This window comes from Rhinopithecus roxellana, chromosome 21, assembly GCF_007565055.1.
Source record: "Rhinopithecus roxellana isolate Shanxi Qingling chromosome 21, ASM756505v1, whole genome shotgun sequence".
In the NCBI taxonomy this organism is placed as follows: Eukaryota; Metazoa; Chordata; class Mammalia; order Primates; family Cercopithecidae; genus Rhinopithecus; species Rhinopithecus roxellana.
The window spans coordinates 78,072,085-78,092,332 of record NC_044569.1 but is presented as its reverse complement, the minus strand read 5'-3'; the positions used below and the strand labels follow the sequence as shown (position 1 = coordinate 78,092,332).

At 42.8% G+C, this 20,248-nt stretch overlaps 1 protein-coding gene across 1 annotated transcript in view; it reads right to left on the bottom strand.

Annotated features, from left to right (window-relative positions):
* Positions 1-16,283, bottom strand: part of DSG2 (desmoglein 2) — a 66,057-nt gene extending 49,774 nt beyond the window's left edge. The window contains exon 1 of the mRNA XM_010380823.2: positions 16,134-16,283. Coding sequence (XP_010379125.1) covers positions 16,134-16,178 — 45 coding nt within the window. The 5' untranslated portion in view covers positions 16,179-16,283. The remainder of the gene's footprint in view (positions 1-16,133) is intronic.
* Positions 16,284-20,248: the final 3,965 nt, after the last annotated feature.

The following is a 20,248-nucleotide window of genomic DNA, read 5'->3' as shown; positions in this document are numbered from 1 at the left end:
CTAAGGTACTGATTGCAGTTCTCTGCTGTAAAGTTACTATTTTCCCTGTCCCTATTCCATTCTTTGGGAGTGAGTCATTAAGACTAACCCATCCTTAGGGCAGAGGGAAGCGGGGAAGAGATTCTGCCAGATAAGACGCTTTAGTCTGAATTTCCTTATCTGTAACAGGAGAGTAATACATACTGTGGCAGACATTTTCAATTGTCTAGCTTACTGGCATTTTCTCTCATCTTCAGTGTTCATAAGACTCTATTTTGTACTCTCAGGTAGACCTGCCTAGCTCATGGAGCTGAATGACTGGTATGACAAAGCAGGGTATGTATGCCTGTTTACTTTGATAGTGGCTGGTTTAGGCATAAATGTATAAGAGAATTTTGGCTAACGAGGTATCAGGAGACCCTACAAAAGATTCTCCTCACTGATTAAAAGAGAAGCGCATGCATAACCTCCCTATTTAAGTGCCTCTGGAGACTGCTGAGTGAGGAAGTGACATTTGGAATAGCTACAGCCATGCTGTGACCATGAGGGGAGAGCTAACGAAATGCTAGAGAAGCCAAACTGAAACCATAAAGGCTTTAAGTTACAGAATCATTCAAATCTGGACCAACTCTCTCTCTAGACCTTTTCTTATGAGATATTCAATATTCTTTTCTTTAACCTAGTTTTAGTTGGGTTTTGTTACTTGCATCTGATAGCCACCTAACTAGGACACATCCGTTTTGCAGGGCTGATGTGCAAATTAAAGAAAGACATGAAATGTAACTATTGCAGTGACTGGCATTCAATAAATAGAATTTATGAGACATTTCCTCAATTCTAAGTCTTGCATGGTCCTCATCTTAAAATTTCTGCAAGTTTGAATTAATTCATACCCTCAATTTCCTGAGCTTGTAGGATATGGTAAGTAACACAATATTCTTACCCTGTGGGTTGCTTACATACTGGGGAGACAGACAAAGACAGACCAGGTTTTGGTAAGAGCTATAAACAATTAAAACAGGGCCAGGATAGTACAGAATGATTTGGAAGTGTGGAAAAACTCTCAGAAGGGGCTGCATCTGCACAGAGACCTGAATGGTATGAGGAGGCCAGTCAGGCAGAGCCCGGCAAAAGGAACGCCCAGGCCATGCAGTGATGAATCACTGACGATGATGTCACAGGGATAATAGGCCAGTACCCAGTCAGGGAGAGGACTTCGGGTTTTATCCTGAGTGTGAGAGGAAGCCACTGGAAGCTTTTATGTTTGGAAATGATACAAATCAGTTTATGTTTGAAAAAGCTAACTGGTGCTACTATACGGAGAACAGACCATAAAGGGGTAAGAGTAGGAGCGGTGCAATAGATAACACTAGCTTAAACCCTGGGGGTTGCAGTAAAGATGAAAGAAAGTAGATACCTCTAGTGTTTATTTTGAAGGCAGAGGCAACAGAGACCTGTGAATGGAATGAATGAGGGCGAATAGTCCAGATGACCCTTAGGATTTTGATCCGGAACACCTGGGTGAGTGAAGGCACCATTTCCAGAGATGAGACAGAATGGGGAGAGGGATGGGGTAAGCTGAAGGTGGGGCAGGAGAGGGGGGGTGGTGTTGAGGGAGGGGTGAAATGGGAGGTAAGAGCTGTTTTTATGTGTTCTGTGTGAATGGCCTTTTGGATATAGGAGTTAGTAGCTCAGAAAAGAAGTTATGCCTGGAGATAAACATTTGGGAGTCATCAGTCAGTTTTAGTTACGGAACTGGGATGCATATTAGAGGTCTTGTACATCTTTAATGTAATGTTTCTTTTCTTCTCTCAAAAGGCTGGTATTAAATTGCTGAGCATCTAGGGAGTCCGTGTAACACAGGCAAGGCTAATCTGCTGTGAATCTGGACAGTGGCTATCAGGGGGCTCATAGGGACTGAAGGGAGCACAAGGGGCCTTCTGGGATGCTGGCAATCTGTTTCTTCATCTGGTTACTGGTGACACGGTGTTTTCAGTTTGTGAAGATTCAGTGCACTCGTGATATGTGCATTTTTCTGTATGGATGTTACACTAAAACATAAAAAATTGATGTGCATCCTAAAGTCAAGGTTGTCTTGGAATCTAGGTAATAGGGTTCTGCTATCTGCATTTTTATAGCACCTATTGCAGTAGCATGTTTTTAATAAGGTGTGATGGACTGAAATATTTGCTTCATTCACTGTACAAAAAAGAAAAAAGAACTGCACTAACATTTTGTCAATTGTGGAACTGTTTGTTTATTTGACTAAGCAAACAGTTAAGATCTCAGCCACTGCTTTCTAAATAATTTGGATCTGATTCCTGTATCTCACAGAACACATTCTTAATTTAGACCAATCGTTCTCCACTAGGGACAGTTTTGCCCTGCCCCGCTCCTCCTGCCACTGGGGATATTTGATAATTCTGGAGACATTTCTGGTTGTCAAACCAGGTTTAGGCTTGAGGTCGGGGAGATAAATGCCAGTGGCATCTAGTGGGTAGAAATCAGAGATGCTGTCAAACATCCTACAATGCACACGATAGCCCTTACAACTAAGTGTTATCTGACTCCAACTGGCAAAGTGCTGAGGTTAAGAAACCATGGCTGTGTTTCTCTGATTGGAAGCTACTGTAGTACCTAGGGTCAGGACAGTCATACAAGTTGCAGAGGACTGTGGAGATTCTGTACATCTCCAGTGGGTAGTATACTGCAAATAACATGAATGGAATAAGCAGAAACTTTCTGCCTTAGTCCTCCATTCCCACTCCCTGGCACTTTAAAAAAAAACCTGTCCACTCCGTAAGTTTGAGTCACTTCCTGTGGGGATGCTGTAAAGGGGTTTCAAACATTGGAAGGGTGGCTGGACAAGATGGCCGATATGGTTTCCTCCAAACACTAAATGTGTGACTTTTTTTCTCACCAGGAACTTGGTGACAGAAAAATGTCACCTGCAACATGCCTTTAAGACTGACGAGGAAAAGTAAGCTGCTAGTTCCTGTATCCAAAGCAGTGTTTTCAGATGAACCAAAAAATTCTGCAAAAGCTTTTCTAATTTGCTAAGTCTAAAAAAGTTACTTTATTTTAACTAGTTTTGCTGCTTTGAAAAACACGTAAAAAATTTCCTACCATTGGATCCTGCACATCTTATAAAAACTGGACTTCCTGGTATCTGGCAAAAGATTTTTTTTTTTTTGCAGAGGCATGAGGGAATACCAAACAGCATCAATCAATGTAGTCGTTGTTTTCAAGGTCAGCACTTTTACAAAAGACTTTCTGTTCTGAAGTCACCTTGATGAGTTTAAACACGAAGAATCCAGGGGGACTCATGAGTCACGGGATGGCAGTTCCTCCTGGCTGACAGGTTCTCTATCAGAAGTCTTTCCTTTAAAGCAGAGAATCTTGAAGTGTTCAGTGGTTTTACGGTGAGGTAATCCCTTAAACTTTAATAACTCAGACTAAGAGATATCTTATTAAAAATGGACGTAGAGAAATACAAATTAGTTTAAAACATTATTTCAACTTTGAGTCCCTATAATGGCTTCTAATGTCCACTCAGTAAGAAATTACTAGAAGGTAAGCAGTGTGCTCAACAGACTATCTTTAGAACTCAAACACAGAGGACGTGACACTTGCCAGTGGTTCTTTAAATTCATGCCCATCTCAGTCCCATCATCTAACATCTGTGTTATTTTCTTTCCTTATGTTACTCAACCTTCCAACCAGGCAGAATGTTTTATAACTCTTTTGTTTCTCCCTTTTATTGTACAGGAGGTCAAATCAAAAACTGCCCAGAAGATCCCTGGTTTATCCCCAATTCATTCTTAAAGAGTTTTCAACTTTGGCTGAAATAATCTGAAAGAAATAAAATGAGATAAAATAAAGGGAGTGGATGCCACTTGTTTATTTCCTCCGGTCACACATCCTGATTTTTCTATTTGTATTGGCAGAGCTGGTGGTCTGGTCTGCAGTAGTCTCTGTAGCCACAAAGAAGGCTCTGTAGTCTATAGTCATAGAAATGTACACATTCAGAAGAGTTCCAGTGACCCAGTGCAGTCACGGTGGACCAATGATTTTGGTGATCTGCTCTGATAAATCTGACGTGGGTCAGGTTTATGTTAGAATTCACCTACTGCAGTTTTTTCTTCTTAATCTTATTTTGGGGATGGGAGGAAGAAAAGGCAGTTTTTATAAAATTTATTTTAAGGCTAACCAGCACAACTTATTTAGAAAATTCCAACTTAAAAGTCCAACTTATAGATGATCTAGACATTTCTATATTCCTATAGCAGTCTCACTCAACAGCTGATTTAAATAGGTAATTGTATTTTTCACAATTGCTAATTTTTAAAAAAAAGCAATATTTTGAACTTTCAATTTTTGAACTCTGAATTTGAATGTTAGGTAATAATAAATATTTTAAATCTGACAGTAATAAAGTATATGACTTAAAATCTTTTACCTGTTCTTGGGATGTTTGGGCTAATCTGAATGTAACAAATATGATTTTAGGTGAGTCATATTGAAGTTAGTTACAAAGAGGAAGACAGTTTCTTTGAAAACTTTTTATTAACTCAGAATTTTAAAACATGCATTTAGCAATGCTTTGCTACACTTGACTTGTTCATGCATGCTATGAATTCTTATTTCAGGTAAAGTTTGGTATATTCATGGACAGTTCCTATTTTTTTCCTTGGCATAGGGCTTTTTAATATTTAATCTTCTTTTCTACTCCATTTATTTTTATTTTCTAATTGGGATGTGAACAGTGGTTTTCAAGCTTGAGTAGCATTAGAATCACCTTGATAAAACACAGATTACTGAGCCCCGCCTTAGAGTGTCTGACTCAGTAGGTCTGGATGGGGTCCAAGAATTTGTATCTAACAAGTTTCCTGGGGATGCTGATGCTGCTTGGTCCCAAAGGTGGGACCACCCTTTCGGAAACCACTGTGTAAAATCACATGGCAGCATAGGAAAGGGAAGAGGAGAGCCTGGATAATTCATAAACTGGATAATGAGCCCCTAGTTACGGAGAGACATGTGAAAAGATGTGTTCTAAATCAGGCAATTCAGGCTGGGCTCAGTGGCTCATGCCTGTAAGGTCGCACCTGTAAGTTCACACCTGTAATCCCAGCACTTTGGGAGGCAGAGGTGGGTGGATCACTTGTGATCAGGAGTTCAAGACCAACCTGGCCAACACAGTGAAACCCCGTCTCTACTGAAAATACAAAAATTAGCCAGGGGTGGTGGTGCATGCCTGTAATCTCAGCTACTCGGGAGGCTGAGGCACAAGAATCACTTGAACCCAGGAGGCAGAAGTTGCAGTGAGCCGAGATGGCGCCACTGCACTCCAGCCAGAGTGACAGAGTGAAACTCTGTCTCAAGAATAAATAAAATAAAATAAAATAAATTGGGCAGTTCAGTAACTGTGAATTCTCCTCATCACAAAAAGATTTTTCATTTTACAAGTATTCATCAACTACAATTGAATTGCTTTAGGTAGTGTTTTCCCTGGTTTATACCTCTTCTTCTAGTTCAACTTTTACTGGTCCTAAGCATTTGTCACTTAAAAAATACTTTACCATTTTATGGTGTTGGGAAAACTGGCTAGCCACATGCAGAAAACTGAAACTGGACCCCTTCCTTATACCTTGTACAAAAATTAACTCAAGATGGATTAAAGACTTAAATGTAAGACCTAAGACCATAAAAACCCTAGAAGAAAACCTAGGCAATACCACTCAGGACATAGGCATGGGCAAGGACTTCATGACTACAACACCAAAAGCAATGGCAACAAAAGCCAAAATTGACAAACAGGATCTAACTAAACTAAAGAGCTTCTGGGCAGCAAAAGAAACTATCATTAGCATGAACAGGCAACCTACAGAATGGGAGAAAATTTTTGCAATCTATCCATCTGACAAAGGGCTAATATCCAGGAACTTAAACAAATTTATCAGAAAATAACACTCAACCCTATCAAAAAGTGGGTGAAGGATATGAACAGACACTTCTCAAAAGAAGACATTTATGCAGCCAACAAACATGAAAAAAAGCTCACCATCACTGGTCATTAGAGAAATGCAAATCAAAACCACAATGAGATACCATCTCATGCCAGTTAGAATAGCAATCATTGAAAAGTTAGGAAACAACAGATGCTGGAGAGGATGTTGAGAAATAGGAAGGCTTTTACACTGTTGGTGGGAGTGTAAATTAGTTCAACCACTGTGGAAGACAGTGTGGTGATTCATCAAGGATCGAGAACCAGAAATACCATTTGACTCAGCCATCCCATTACTGGGTATATACCCAAGAGATTATAAATTATTCTACTATAAAGACACATGTGGCCGGGCGCGGTGGCTCAAGCCTGTAATCCCAGCACTTTGGGAGGCCGAGACGGGCGGATCACAAGGTCAGGAGATCGAGAACATCCTGGCTAACACGGTGAAACCCCGTCTCTACTAAAAATACAAAAAAAAAAAACTAGCCGGGCGAGGTGGCGGCGCCTGTAGTCCCAGCTACTCGGGAGGCTGAGGCAGGAGAATGGCGTGAACCCGGGAGGCGGAGCTTGCAGTGAGCTGAGATCTGGCCACTGCACTCCAGCCTGGGTGACAGAGCGAGACTCCGTCTCAAAAAAAAAAAAAAAAAAAAAAAAAAAAAAAAAAAAAAAAAAATAAAGACACATGCACGCATACGTTTACTGTGGCACTATTCACAATAGCAAAAACTTGGAACCAAACCAAATGCCCATCAGTGATAGACTGGATAAAGAAAATGTGGCACATATACACCATGGAATACTATGCAGCCATAAAAAAGGATGAGCTCATGTCCTTTGCAGGGACATGGATGAAGCTGGAAACCATCATTCTCAGCAAACTATCACAAGAACAGAAAGCCAAACACCGCATGTTCTCACTCATAAGTGGGAGCTGAACAATGAGAACCCATGGACACAGGGAGGGGAACATTACACACTGGGGCCTGTTGGGGCTGGGGGGGGAGGGGAGAGATAGTATTAGGAGAAATACCTAATACAGATGATGGGTTGATGGGTGCAGCAAACCACCATGGCACGTGTAAACTTATGTAACAAACCTGCACGTTCTGCACATGTACCCCAGAACTTAAAGTATAATTTAAAAAAAAAGAAAAACAATACTTTTTCTTTTCATTGAAGTCATTGTTGGGTTGCTGAAACAAGCAAACCTAACTAAAATACAATTTCAATTCAAAATAGCATTTATTAAATGACTAGAAATGTAAAAAAAAAATACCGTTTCACTGGTAGGTGTTTTCTGTAATGGCCACAAATGCTTTTGGAATTAGGCAAAATATAAATAAATCTGTACAACAGACTTCACAAAATTTGATAAACAAAAAGTGTAGGCTGTTTCCACTTTTTTGCTGCAGTATATTCCTGACACTACACTGAAAAGTAAAATGAAGACAATGATTTCTTTTCACCGAGAAGTTTAAGAAAACCAAGAGCTTCAGACTTGTCCTTTTTAACCATTAGATGGCACTGGCCTGTCAGCAAGGCAAACTGCAGGAACTACCAGAAATTAACCCACAGGAGACTCCAAGGTCCAAAGTGGGAAGCAAGCATTTCATTAGTCTCAAATAAGTGGATCAGCAAAATTGAAGAGAGTGAAAATCAAGGGCTTTAGAAAGTTGTATGTACAGTTTTGCAGGACTATCTCTCTGAAATGAGGTAAATCTTAATTTACATTTCTTCTCTTTTTCCTCTCTAGAATGATTCTAATTTGCAGTGAAATTAATTACCTAGTTCCAGAAGTTCAGACCTTATTGATGACTCACTGTAGCAAACTGCTCTAAGGGGAATTCTCGATGATGTCTCTGGATTGACAGGCATTTGGTGCCAGGTGAACCTGGGTTTGATTCAATTTCACCCATTATTAACTTTCACTAAATCCAGTGACTGGCACACAGCAGATATTCAAAAAATGTCAAGTTCTTGTCCTTACGCTCCTTTCTCCACTGTAAGCTCCAGGATTGCAGGGGGCAGTTCACATGCCCTTAGAAGACTATTGGTCATATAGTGGATGCCCAATTTGTGACTGCTAAATGCATAAAAGTTAAACAAAAATTTACGACTTGGCCGGGTGCAGTGGCTCACGCCTGTAATCCCAGCACTTTGGGAGGCCAAGGCAGGCCAGATCACGAGGTCACGAGATGGAGACCATTCTGGCCAACATGGTGAAACTCTGTCTCTACTAAAAATACAAAAATTAGATGGGCGTGATGGTGTGCACCTGTAGTCCCAGCTACTCGGGAGGCTAAGTCAGGAGGATCGCTTGAACCTGGGAGGTGGAGGTTGCAGTTAGCTGAGACTGCGCCACTGCACTCCAGCCTGGTAAAAGAGAGAGACTCTGCCTCAAAAAAAAAAAAAAAAAAAAAAAAAAAATTACTACTCAACCCACCTGGGCATTAAATAATTCTCTTAAACACATGAAATTCATATCATTATTCCAGCTTTTCTAAACATAGAAAGATACTTTAACTGAGGTTTTTAAAGAATGCATCTGTGCCCAAGGCAGTTAGCTAGTTTATAGATAAAAGATACAAATATCTTGCTCTGAAGAAGCTTACAGTTTAATAGGAGGATCAAACTACTATGAGGTAGGAAACCTTAATTGTATAACTGACGGCTATAAAAATAGTTCTGGGGAACTCAGAAAAGGCAAGATTACTTCCTTGTGGGGAATTCAGGAGAGGTTTAGCAAGGAGATAGCAATGGTCTTGGCCTTGGAAATGGAAGATAATCTGTTTCTGTGCATATAGGAGGAAGGAAAACGCACAGATGAGAGACTGCATGTGCCAGAACATGGAGATATTTGGACAAAAAATGAGAAGTAGTGTAGTTTGGCACCTAGAACTATACAATGGTGGCAAGTAGAAAATAAGGACAAAGGCCGGGCGCGGTTACTCACGCCTGTAATCCCAGCACTTTGGGAGGCCGAAGCGGGCAGATCACGAGGTCAGGAGACTGAGACCATCCTGGCTAACAGGGTGAAACCCCGTCTCTATTAATAATACAAAAAAATTAGCTGGGCATGGTGGCAGGCGCGTGTAGTCCCAGCTACTTGGGAGGCTGAGGCAGGAGAATGGTGTGAACCCGGGAGGCGGAGCTTGCAGTGAGCCGAGATCGTGCCACTTCTCTCCAGCCTGGGCGACAGAGCAAGACTCCATCTCAAAAAAAAAAAAAAAAAAAAAAAAAAAAAAAATACCAAAAAAAAAAAAAACCAAAAGAAAAGAAGGACAAAGGGTTGAGCTGAGGTTCTTCACTGATCTTATAAGGAGTGGAGAGTCATTGCCAGCTTCTCATTAGGGAGACTATGTCGCTAGTGATTCTGAAAGATTTTCTGGCAGTACCGTGCAAGATAAAAGGCAGGAGACAGTTCAGAGATTAAAGTACTAAGTCAGGGAGATGGAATGAGGAACAGCATCAGGGGAATGGCGATGAGATAGACGGGTAGAAGTAGGAGCCTTTATGGGGACAAAAATCCTTGGCAATGCCCTGTGTGGGGATAACAGGGAAGGAATCAGAGGGTGTCAAGGTTTTCAGTCTGAGTAGCTAGAAAGATGCAATTCCCAGAGCACAGACTGCAGACATGTTAAGCTTAGGTCCTCGGGAAAGTATTTGAGTAGGGAGGAGAGATGCTAGGTAACAGAGAGCAGGGCAGTGTGGCTCAATGACGGGCATGGACTGCCTGGCCGCTGGGGACGTTCTCAACATCCACACACACACTGTCCTAACTGGCAGCATCCTCTTGGCCACTGCCATTCTCTCCCACCCCTACTTGATGTCTCCTAGTGATATATGTACTGTGTACCCCTGCACCTGCCCCATTGTGCTTGGCCAGAAAAAAAAGGGGTGAGAAGCACTGCAGGTTCCTGTAAGTGAAAGGAACCCCAGAATACTGAGGAAGCAAAGGAAGGTGATATCTGAACAAGAAATGATATGATTAATGATGTTAAAAGGAGATGATGACTGAGCTAGTACCCTTGCCCAGTTTCTCAGTAAGCACTTTTGGGGTCTAAGGAGACTGGATCATTAAAATGAGGCAGTGGGTATCAAACATTTAGTTTAATGTTTTTGTTTGCATTGTAGGGGGCTTGAAAGAGTGGTTAGATGTAGGTGTTTTAGAACAAGGGAAATCTAAACGGTCTCATCTCTCATCTCCATCCAAAACACTCCCCAGTCAGCCAGTTGGCAACTTCTTGACTGATGAAAATAATGCACAGTCAGGCGTGATTTCGAGGTGAGACCTGGAACAGGGCTTGGCACAGAGTAGGTGCTCAATATTTGTTGAGTGGATGAATGTGTCAAGGTGTAATCAACCCAAGAGATATTTGCCTTTCAAAAGCGGGTCCAGACAAGTAAAATAAATCCCTACTTAGAACCTCTTACTATTTGCCTATCACTGTTTCTCAATGTGGGTGCTATAAGCATTTTGGATAGAAAAATTCTTCACATGTGCCCAATTCTTGAAGGTTCTACAGAATGTAAGAGTCTTAGTGTCCCTGGGCTTCGGGAACTAAATACCAGGGGCAACCTCAGGCACTGTGACAACCAAAATGCCTTCCCACCCCTTTGGCTCCCAAACCAATCTCCCTATGGCAGCCAGGCTGCTTCTCCCTCCCAGGTACCCCATGATCTCTGGGCTTTTCTGCCTGGCTTTGATCTCAGCTTACCAAGTCCTCAATGCCTCTTGCCTCTCTTTTTAACCAGGCAAAATTATACTTAATCACTCAAATCCTATAAAATCCTATCTCTTCTTTCTTGACCCTTTCCTGACCATCTCAACCAAAGCCCATCTTTTCATTTATTTAGTGATGTGAATACCTCCCTAAAAACACTTCCTTGGCAATTAGCTTTTTTGGGCTTCTGTTGGCTTGAAGGCCTATCTTCCTATACATTCTTCTGCCTCACTTTCTATGTTCAAGCAACAATGAACGTTTAGGTTCCTCTGCAGAACCATGAACTGTTGTTTTCAGGCCTTTGTAGATGCTCTTCTCTCTACCTAGAATCTATTTCTCTTCTTATCATCTCATTAATTTATAATTATTCTCAGATACTAGCTGGGATACCCAGTGCTGAGACAGTTGTTCCTTCTGTAGGCTCCATGGTATTATGTTTCTCTATTATTACTCTTCTTACTCTATCGTTACCCATTTGGAAGTTAACCATTTACTTGCTGCACCATTCATTAGACTGTAAGCACCATGTGGGCAGAACATGTCTGTCTTTTTCATAGTTCCCCAGTGTTTAGCACATTGCCTAGCATCAAGCAGGGATTCACTAAATAGGGGTCGTGTGTGTTTAGTTTCTTTTCTTATGGACATTTCTCATCTCACTATAGACCATGGTATGAATTCTGTTGTTCCAGCTCCTTCACTCTAATCACCAAGCTTTGCATACGATAAAAACTTAATAAAAAACAAAACTGAGAAGATAGTTTTTCATCATTTACAGACTATACGTTTAAAAGCTGTTATCAAAGCTACTGAAATCTGTGGCAGAGTGAAAGGGGAAAAAAGCTGTGATTAAAAATTGCTCAAATAGATCTAAAAGTCCTTTATGCTTTCAACTAAAGTTCCTTCCTTCCTTTCTTCCCTCCTTCCTTCCTTCTTTTTTTTTTGACAGAGTCCCCCTCTGTCACCCAGGCTGGAGTGCAGTGGCACAATCTCGGCTCACTGCAACCTTCGCCTCCCAGGTTCAAGTGATTCTCGTGCCTCAGCCTCCTGAGTAACTGGGCCTACAGGCATGCGTCATCACACCCGCTAATTTTTTGTATTTTTAGTAGAGGCGGGGTTTCACCATGCTGGCCAGGCTGGTCTCAAACTCTCTGACTTCAGGTGATCCGCCCACCTTGGCATCTCAAAGTGCTGGGATTACAGGCGTGTGCCACCGTGCCCAGCCTAAAGTTTCTAATTTTAATTACAATTTGGCAGTTTTCAATCTGTATTCAATGTGTAATTTTTCCCATGTAAATTTTTCTATGTCATAAACTATTTTGCAAAATATAGACCAGTAATTCTCATGCTTACAACTGTCTGACAATTAGATCAATTGGGAAGTTTCTATAAATACATATTTATATTGTAGTGAGCCTGCCCCAGGGCTCACTACACCCACATACCACAGAATATTAGCCTTGGAAATCTTAATCTAGCTTATCGGGGATTTCTAATAATCAGAGAGAATGTAGACCAATGAATGCTCATGTCTTTTTGTAAAATACTTGCCTTAAGTTATAATTAAAGAAAATTTTTGTTAAGAGCTGCCACTTTCCCATTACCTACCAAATTTTAGAAACAAAAGCCAGTAAGAAATCCATGTTTCTAAAATCCTTGGATATGATAATTGATTATTCTTATGGCTTCAATATTCACCATCTAATTTATACTTAAATGTATTATTTGTGTTATTCAGTTGTATATTAGAACACTAAGCATAACTCTGATATTATTGATAATTTATAGATAGTTGAATCTACTTGTTATGGATCAACTTATGACCTCTAAAAGATAATATATTGAAGTACTAACCACCAATACCTCAGAATGTGACCTTATTTGGAAATAGAGTCTCTGCAGATTTAACCAAGTTGAGGTCATTATTTTGGGGTATAATCCAGTACAACCGATGTTCTTATAAAATGGAGAAATCTGGAGAAGGACACAGACATGCACAGAGGGAAGACGATATAAAGAGACAAAAGAGAGAATGCCACGCGCAGATGGAGGATTGGAGTAATGAATGCACCTACAAGAGGAGGAATGACAAAGATTGCCAACAAACCAGCACACACTTGGAAGAGGAAAGGAAGGAAACTGGTTTCAGAGGGAGCATGGCCCTGCCCACACCTTGATTTTGGATTTCTAGCCTCTGGAACTGTGAGATCATACATTTTTGTCATTTTAAGCCACCCAGTTTTTAGCACTTTGTTACAGCAGTCCTAGCAAACTAACACCCTACTAAATATGGCTGCTCACAGTGTGATCTGCTGCCATTGAATCCTTAAAATGTAGTTTGACTTCAAAGCACAAGCTTCATTCGTCGAACCCAAACTTGAAGCAACCATCAGGAAATCTCTCACCCACGAGCCCTCCTTGGCAATTTGGCGAGGCCTCTGAACCCCTTCTCAGATTAATGATTTCAAATTTATAAAATAAAATGCAGGGGATTATCAATGAACCCAATTATATTGAAATAGTTATCAGCATTTAAAAAATACCAATTTGTGATGCAGCAATATCATGTATTTTGTTATTAACGTATCAAGTAAAAGATCTAGTAGAAAGTCTATTAGTGATGTTGAGAATAAACGGTATTTTGAGATCACCATAAGAAGATATAAAGGTATTTGTGAATTCTATTGTGATAGTCACAGCTACTGTTCACACTACTATGGCAGTGTCTTCCCCACACTCATCATTTAAAGAAATACTAAATTTCAGTCAGAAGGTAGTTAAAATATATATGTAATTAATTCCTTGCCATCTCTAGGAACCCCTTGAATTCTATCTGTGAACCATTTGGGAGTCAATGGATTGCAGACAAAGAACGCTTGAAGAGGAAACATTCTCTAATTTTACTCAGAAAATTATTTCTTTTTCCCATTTTGATACAGCTGGCCTAAATGTGTGATAACTATGTGGGTGACACAGCTACCTTCTGGTGTGTCTCCCTGTACTGCTGAGGAAAGCAAAAGGCCACGTGTCATAGACTCCACTGCAGGCTTCGTTCCGAATGGGGTTTGGGTTCAATCAGTATTTACATGCGATTTGAAAGAAGGAAGTCAAACAGAGCTCTGTGCCTGCGGTTTTTCCTGGCAAGCAGATGTGGATATAAAGAGCTGGGTTCTTTGTAGTCATCTTACTATGGCTCTAGTTATTAGATTCGTGAACACCAAGAGGCAAGGTACAAGCATCCATGTTGTTATGCATCCTAGCAGATGTGGCATGCATGGGTCTGCAGGTGGTAGCGAAAGTAGCGCCCTGATCACAGCAGTTTCCAGACTGTGGGAGTGGCAGTGCAGTTCCTGGTCACAGGAGAGGCAGCAGCTCCCTAAGCAGTGTGGCACTGCTGTGTGGCTTTGAAGTCATTACTGACAGCTCAAATGGGAGTCTTCTCAATCCTTCCTACACTTAGGTAGTCAGTTTAGTGCCCCGAAATAAATCTATTCTTACTTTAAATAGCTAGAGTAAATTCCGTTATCTGCAACTGAACTCTGACCTAACAGACTACAATTTATATTCCTTCCAGTAAAGGACCTGTTTCCTTGGCAACTACTTCTGTCAGATGAGTTGTTTTCCTTTTTTTTTTTTTTTTTAACCAAAAACTACAACTGCAAACACACTGAGGGCAAAATGCTGCATTGTCCACTATTCTCTGGACAAAAATAAACATATTCAAACTTATACTGCAGAAAGTTTTATAGAAAATACATAGAACAGTCCAAGAATTTGGCTCCTGTTCCATTGGCTATAGTCACTTTCTAAAGATGTTTATTACTGCCCAATAAGGTAAAAGTATCAAATTGCTAAAGTGAAAGATATGCCTAATTTGTTGACCTGCTACTCTGTGAGTGTACAAATTGGCCTGATTGCTATATTATTTGAAGATTAAAGGTCTTTTGTTTTCATATACGGAAAGAATATGTAACTCTCAAAGTGAGCTAGGTGTCATATTAGCTTGGAAATTCTTCTTAACCAAGGAAACATCAAGGTGAGACGATTAGTTGTTTTGCCATCCCGGAGGCTAAAAACGAAGCCCCAAATCATGTTTTAGAAAAGTTTTGTCAACCAAATGAACTTTCATTGAAAGTTACCTCAAACACCTGGGCAAAACGAAATGGATAAATAGAACATGAAAATGAACTGTGTGCTAGGCCTGGACGTCCTAATTATCATGCTCTTCCACCTGAAAGTTCATGGAAATCTCTAGACTGGATTTAGTCACGCCTTTTTCCGTTTTGAGACACACACACACGATTTTCTTCCATATCACACCAAAACTCTAGGATAGAAGGGCTCATGTTTTGAACTTTGAATACAGTGAATGTATTTGCGTTTTTAATTATTACATAAGAAAACAGTATGATTTTGCATCTGATCTCTGTCAACACATATTTGTGAACTGTCTGGAAGGTGAACTCACACCTACATTTGCAAAATAACTGTCCACTTTATTAAAACCCAATTAGTAAACCCCTATCAGCGAGATACATACGCGTAACCACTTAAACAAACAGAAAACCAACAGTTTAAAATCCAATTTGAGCATAAGAACGCTAGATCCAGGGACTGAACGTCATCTCCGGGTGGTGAGGGGTGGGGCGTGGGGGAAGGGGCGCTACACTTCCATTTTCTGTAACTTTTTAAATGAATAAGTTTTCCGACTATTACATATGTTTATTATCTTAAATACTGGAAAACTTTTTTTTTTTTTTTTTTTTTTTTTTTTTTTTTTTTTTTTACTGGAAAACTTTTGAAACACCGACTCCATGAACTTTAAGTTAAAACTATATCTGGGTGATCCACTTATAAGTTAAGCTTTGTAAATTACACCTTTTTTAAAAAACAAACTACTTTTAGCCAACTTTTTGCACTCTAAGAATACAAGTATGTTCCTGGTTTCCCCAGCGCACTGGCTTGTGTCGGCGGCTAGAGGAGCTGGGGAATCCTAGGGAAATTCAAGGAACGTGGAAGAGGAGCGAGGTTGTTCCCTACTGCCCCCAGGTTTCTCATCCCGGAGACTCTAAACAAAGCCCCCGACCCCCAGCAATGGTGTTCCCCGCCCCAGGGCTCACTACACCCGCACACCACAGAAAAGGGCGCTGGGGCCTGGGTGACGCGAGAAGGAAAACACAACTTCGATAGGTCACAACCTACTCTCCTGGCTCCAGCCAAGAGGTTTTTCCGAAGCCCCAGGTCGGATCTCGCCGCAGCCTGCCCGGCCCTTTCCCACCTCGGGCAGCAGGAGGGAGCGCCGGGCTGGCGGCGGCCGGGCGGGTAACGCGCACAAGGGCGGCGGGCAAGTCTGGGCGCGAGCTCTAGACCTTGCCCACCGACGCCCTCCCCCGCGGTGGCTCCCCTGCCCCGCTCGCGGCACTTACCAGGAGAAGCAGCAGGGCGTACGCGCGTCCCGGGCTCCGCGCCATCGCACCCTCGCCTCCGCCTCCCGCCGTTGCACCGCTCCGCGCCGCCGCCTGCCCCGAGCGCGCACTCGACTCCTCCCTGGCCCCGGCCCCCCCAGCCCGGCCAGCCCGGCCACCCTCTCCCTCCCCGCCCCGAGGCAGTCTTCCCCGTGGCTGCCGCGCGGCCCAGCCCAGCCCAGCCCAGCCCAATCCTAAGGCGCGGCTCCAGGTGTGGCCGCTGCGAGAAAATGGAGCCGGGGGCCGGCCCGGGCCGCTCTTACAGAGGTGGGGAGTTCCGCAGAGGAGGGAGGCGCGGGGTGGACTCCCGCCCCCTCGCCCTCGCACCTGGGACCGTGACGTCCTTGGGTTGGGGACTGTGGGTGGCTGGCCCCGCCCCGCCGTTCTTTCCTTCCCGACCCCCTCCTCTCTGGAGAATGGCGGGAGGAGGGAGCCTCCTGGAGGGGCTCGACCTTGGTAGCGCGCGGATTGCAGGGCCCCGGCCCAAGGACAAAAGCTCCACAGAGCAGAGTCCTGCGGAACTAACCTGCCCAGTGGCTGCGGGGCCAGGACGCCCAGCACCGCCCAAAGGTCCCGCGCTTTGTGACTGTGCTTTGGGCCCGGAGCGCAGGTGTCACTGGTGACATGGGGACCCGCGTTCTCTGGGAAGCTGCGACCGCGGTGCGTTCGGCCCCCTCTCAGGGAGCGGAGGTTGTGGAGCAGAATTTCAGATGGCTGTCTCCGCAAAGGCTGCTCTTCCCTACAGCCCTTCACTGCTTCCAGCAGGTTTGCAGCTTATCTGGCTCGGGGAGAAACAATCACCAGAGGTCAAAAAGGCCAATTCTTGGCCTGGGAGAAAACTCTGGGTTTTACCGGAAATATATACTCTTTGATATGATTTACAAATTCTGTTACACCACTAGCTAGATCAGTGGCCTGGACTAGCCTCTTTGGGCCTCAGTTTCCATATCTGTCAAGTGGGATTAATACCGACCAATGCACAGGGATGTTTTGAGAACGAAATTGGAAAACCTTATGTAAAGCATTCTGCAGTGCCTAGAACTTAAGCGTTAAATAAATAATTGTTAAAATTAGAACAGTATGATTGCGAGGTAAGATGTTACATTGAAATCTTCTTGAAAAGCAGAAACTTAGTATGGGCATCCAAACACTAGAATCAGCTCCGGATTAGGAAACTTCTAAGAAATGTAACGATTGGGCCGGGCGCAGTGGCTCAAGCCTGTAATCCCAGCACTTTGGGAGGCCAAGACGGGCGGATCAAGAGGTCAGGAGATCGAGACCATCCTGGCTAACACGGTGAAACCCCGTCTCTACTAAAAATACAAATAGCCGGGCGAGGTGGCGGGCGCCTGTAGTCCCAGCTACTCCGGAGGCTGAGGCAGGAGAATGGCGTAAACCCGGGAGGCGGAGCTTGCAGTGAGCTGAGATCTGGCCACTGCACTCCAGCCTGGGCGACAGAGCGAGACTCAGTCTCAACAACAACAACAAAAAAAAAAAAAAAAAAAAAAAAAAGAAAAGAAATGTAACGATTGGAAGTAGCTGACGAGCCTATTGTTCTGTGCGGGCAAGGGAGAAGAAAAGACACACACACACAATACCTTTAAGAGTAAACAACCTTTATCCCAATTACATGGCAATGCGGATATAACAAGCGAATGATATACTAAGCAAATTGCAATGGGAAGGGGAGAAGGGAAAAGATATATTTATATTTACACTCACCAGACTGTGGAGGATTTGCCACCAGACCGGGAAGCAACAGCCTGGGCTCCAGAGTCGGACACTGCACTCCCCAGACTACAGAGGATTCTCATGAAGTTTCTGCATGCTCTGGGACCCTAGCTCTTTTTGTAACCAGTTGTTTGGCATGAGACCCAGTGACAAGGGCCCTTCCCGACTGGGCTCAAGGAACACAAAAAGGTCAACTTGTTTTTGCGATTGTCTATTGTTTATCAACAACTAACAAATAGGAATAGATTAAATAGAGATTTCTTTGAAACAGAGCTGGATGAATTCCTCAAGGGGCTCACACCACCTGTTCCGGGACTGGGTGACTATTGTTCCTGTCCATGTTCAGTTGAGTTCAAATTTAATATTTAACTTTTCCTCCACGTTCAGCTTCAATTTGATAATCAATTGCAGGAAAATACCCCTACAGATACATGGGGAAGGCATAGTTGATCTAGATTACAGATACAGGGTAAACACAGGAGAATTAAAAGCAAAATTAATAACCACACCCACCATGGCTTTGCAAGGAGAGTAATATTGTGAGAATTGTCAGGGATATACCCCTAACATCCAGTATGCAGTAAGGCGCAAACCCCTCCTTGGGTTGCAGTAAGAGTATCTAATGCCATTCCATTTGCAACACAACAGTACGCAGCTGAGCAGATTCATCTGATAACAACATACGTCCAGTGCTACTATCATTAAGAGCTTTTCTTAGAAGTAAGCTTAATATTTTAATTTGTTGCTGAAGCAGGATTACATCGGCTGCAGGGGAGAATACTGTGATAGGGTACCACCCCTAGGGAGTCAGATGCACTCGTAACCAGGGATGTTTGTGAGCATCTAGATTACTGGGGAGGGCACTATTATCCCGGATGGTGAATGGAATTAATGGCCATCCCCAAATGCATCTTCCCCATCCAATGTGGGGGCAGGTATTGCCACCTATAGGATCCGCATACCCAGAGGGCCCCCCCAGGGGACAGCAATGGAGTTACTGTAATCATAATGTACTCATGTGTTATGAAAGTAGGAAAGAGATTGTGTTTCACTGGGGATAATGTCGATTTGGAGCATGTGTTGACAGTGTCTGGCTGTAGAAACCCCAGAGCACCAAGCCTTGGTTTGGTCAAAGAAAGTCCAGGTTGGATTGCAAGTGGTGTTGTTGTGGTCCCATTTGTAGTGACATAGTCATTCAGAAATGTTAGCAAGGAGGAATCTCCAAGGTAGCCCATTCCCAGCGGCCTCCAGCAACTCAACGCATAGCCAACATAGACTGCGGTTGGTTTCTTCTGCAGCGGTGGCTACCCAGTTGATGAATTTATTCTTGGCCTCAGACACAAAGACACAGGTGCTGACCATTAGTAGATAGGTTATTCCCTGTGATAACAAAAACGGAGGGGAATATGATGTTGTTTCTCATCTTTAGGAAATTGTACTCTTCTTCATTTTCTGCTCCTATAGCTACAAGGTCACCAGTCTTAAGGGTGGGACCTGATAGATACTGTACCCAAATTTTGGCTCCAGGATTTTGGCTCCAGGATCTGAATTCCCCAGTTCTGTATGTAGCCTCTGTTTGGGCAGAGATTTCCTCGGGGGTAATTGTTGACAAGGTTCCACTAACAATTGAGCAACCAGCATCTGAGGTTTTATAGCAAAAGAATCTGGAGTGGTATTGTATAAAATGACCTTTAACTCTCCCTGGTAATCACTATCAATTATACCATACGTTATAAAGCCTCTCATTGCAAGTCTTGAACATGTTGTAATCCATTCATCCGCATTCAAGTTTGCAATTATGGTGGAAATTTTGGCCTGTTGATCTGCCTGCTGATGAAATAGTCTTTCAAGAGAAAACAGAGACGCATGAACATCAACATGGAAAACAGTGATAATGGTAGTGTGTGCCAGGATTCAGATGTCTTCCCTGTATTGTTTACCCCAAACCTCTTTGTTCCCAATTAACCATTTGTTTTGTTGCCATTGGGGCATCCAGATAGGAAGAACATTTGCTACTGACCAAGAGTTGGTATTCAAGTGACAAATCCCTCTGGCCTCCTCCTCAGCTCAGAGGACCACTACTAGTTCAGCCAACTGGCTGCTCCCACCCCTTCCTTTATCAGAAATTCTTATGCTTTTTAACAGGGGTTATGAGCCATCGCCTTCTAGCGTCGGGTCCCATCAATGTATTTGGTAGATCCATCAGTAAACCAAGCATGTTTCTGATCCTCTGGGCTTAGTTCTTTAAAGGATTTGCCCCATTGGATGGGGGAGGTTTCCTTCTCTATCTGTAGGACTTGCTTGGTGGTTTCCTGAGCTGGCAAGTTTTGTATATCCTCATGTAA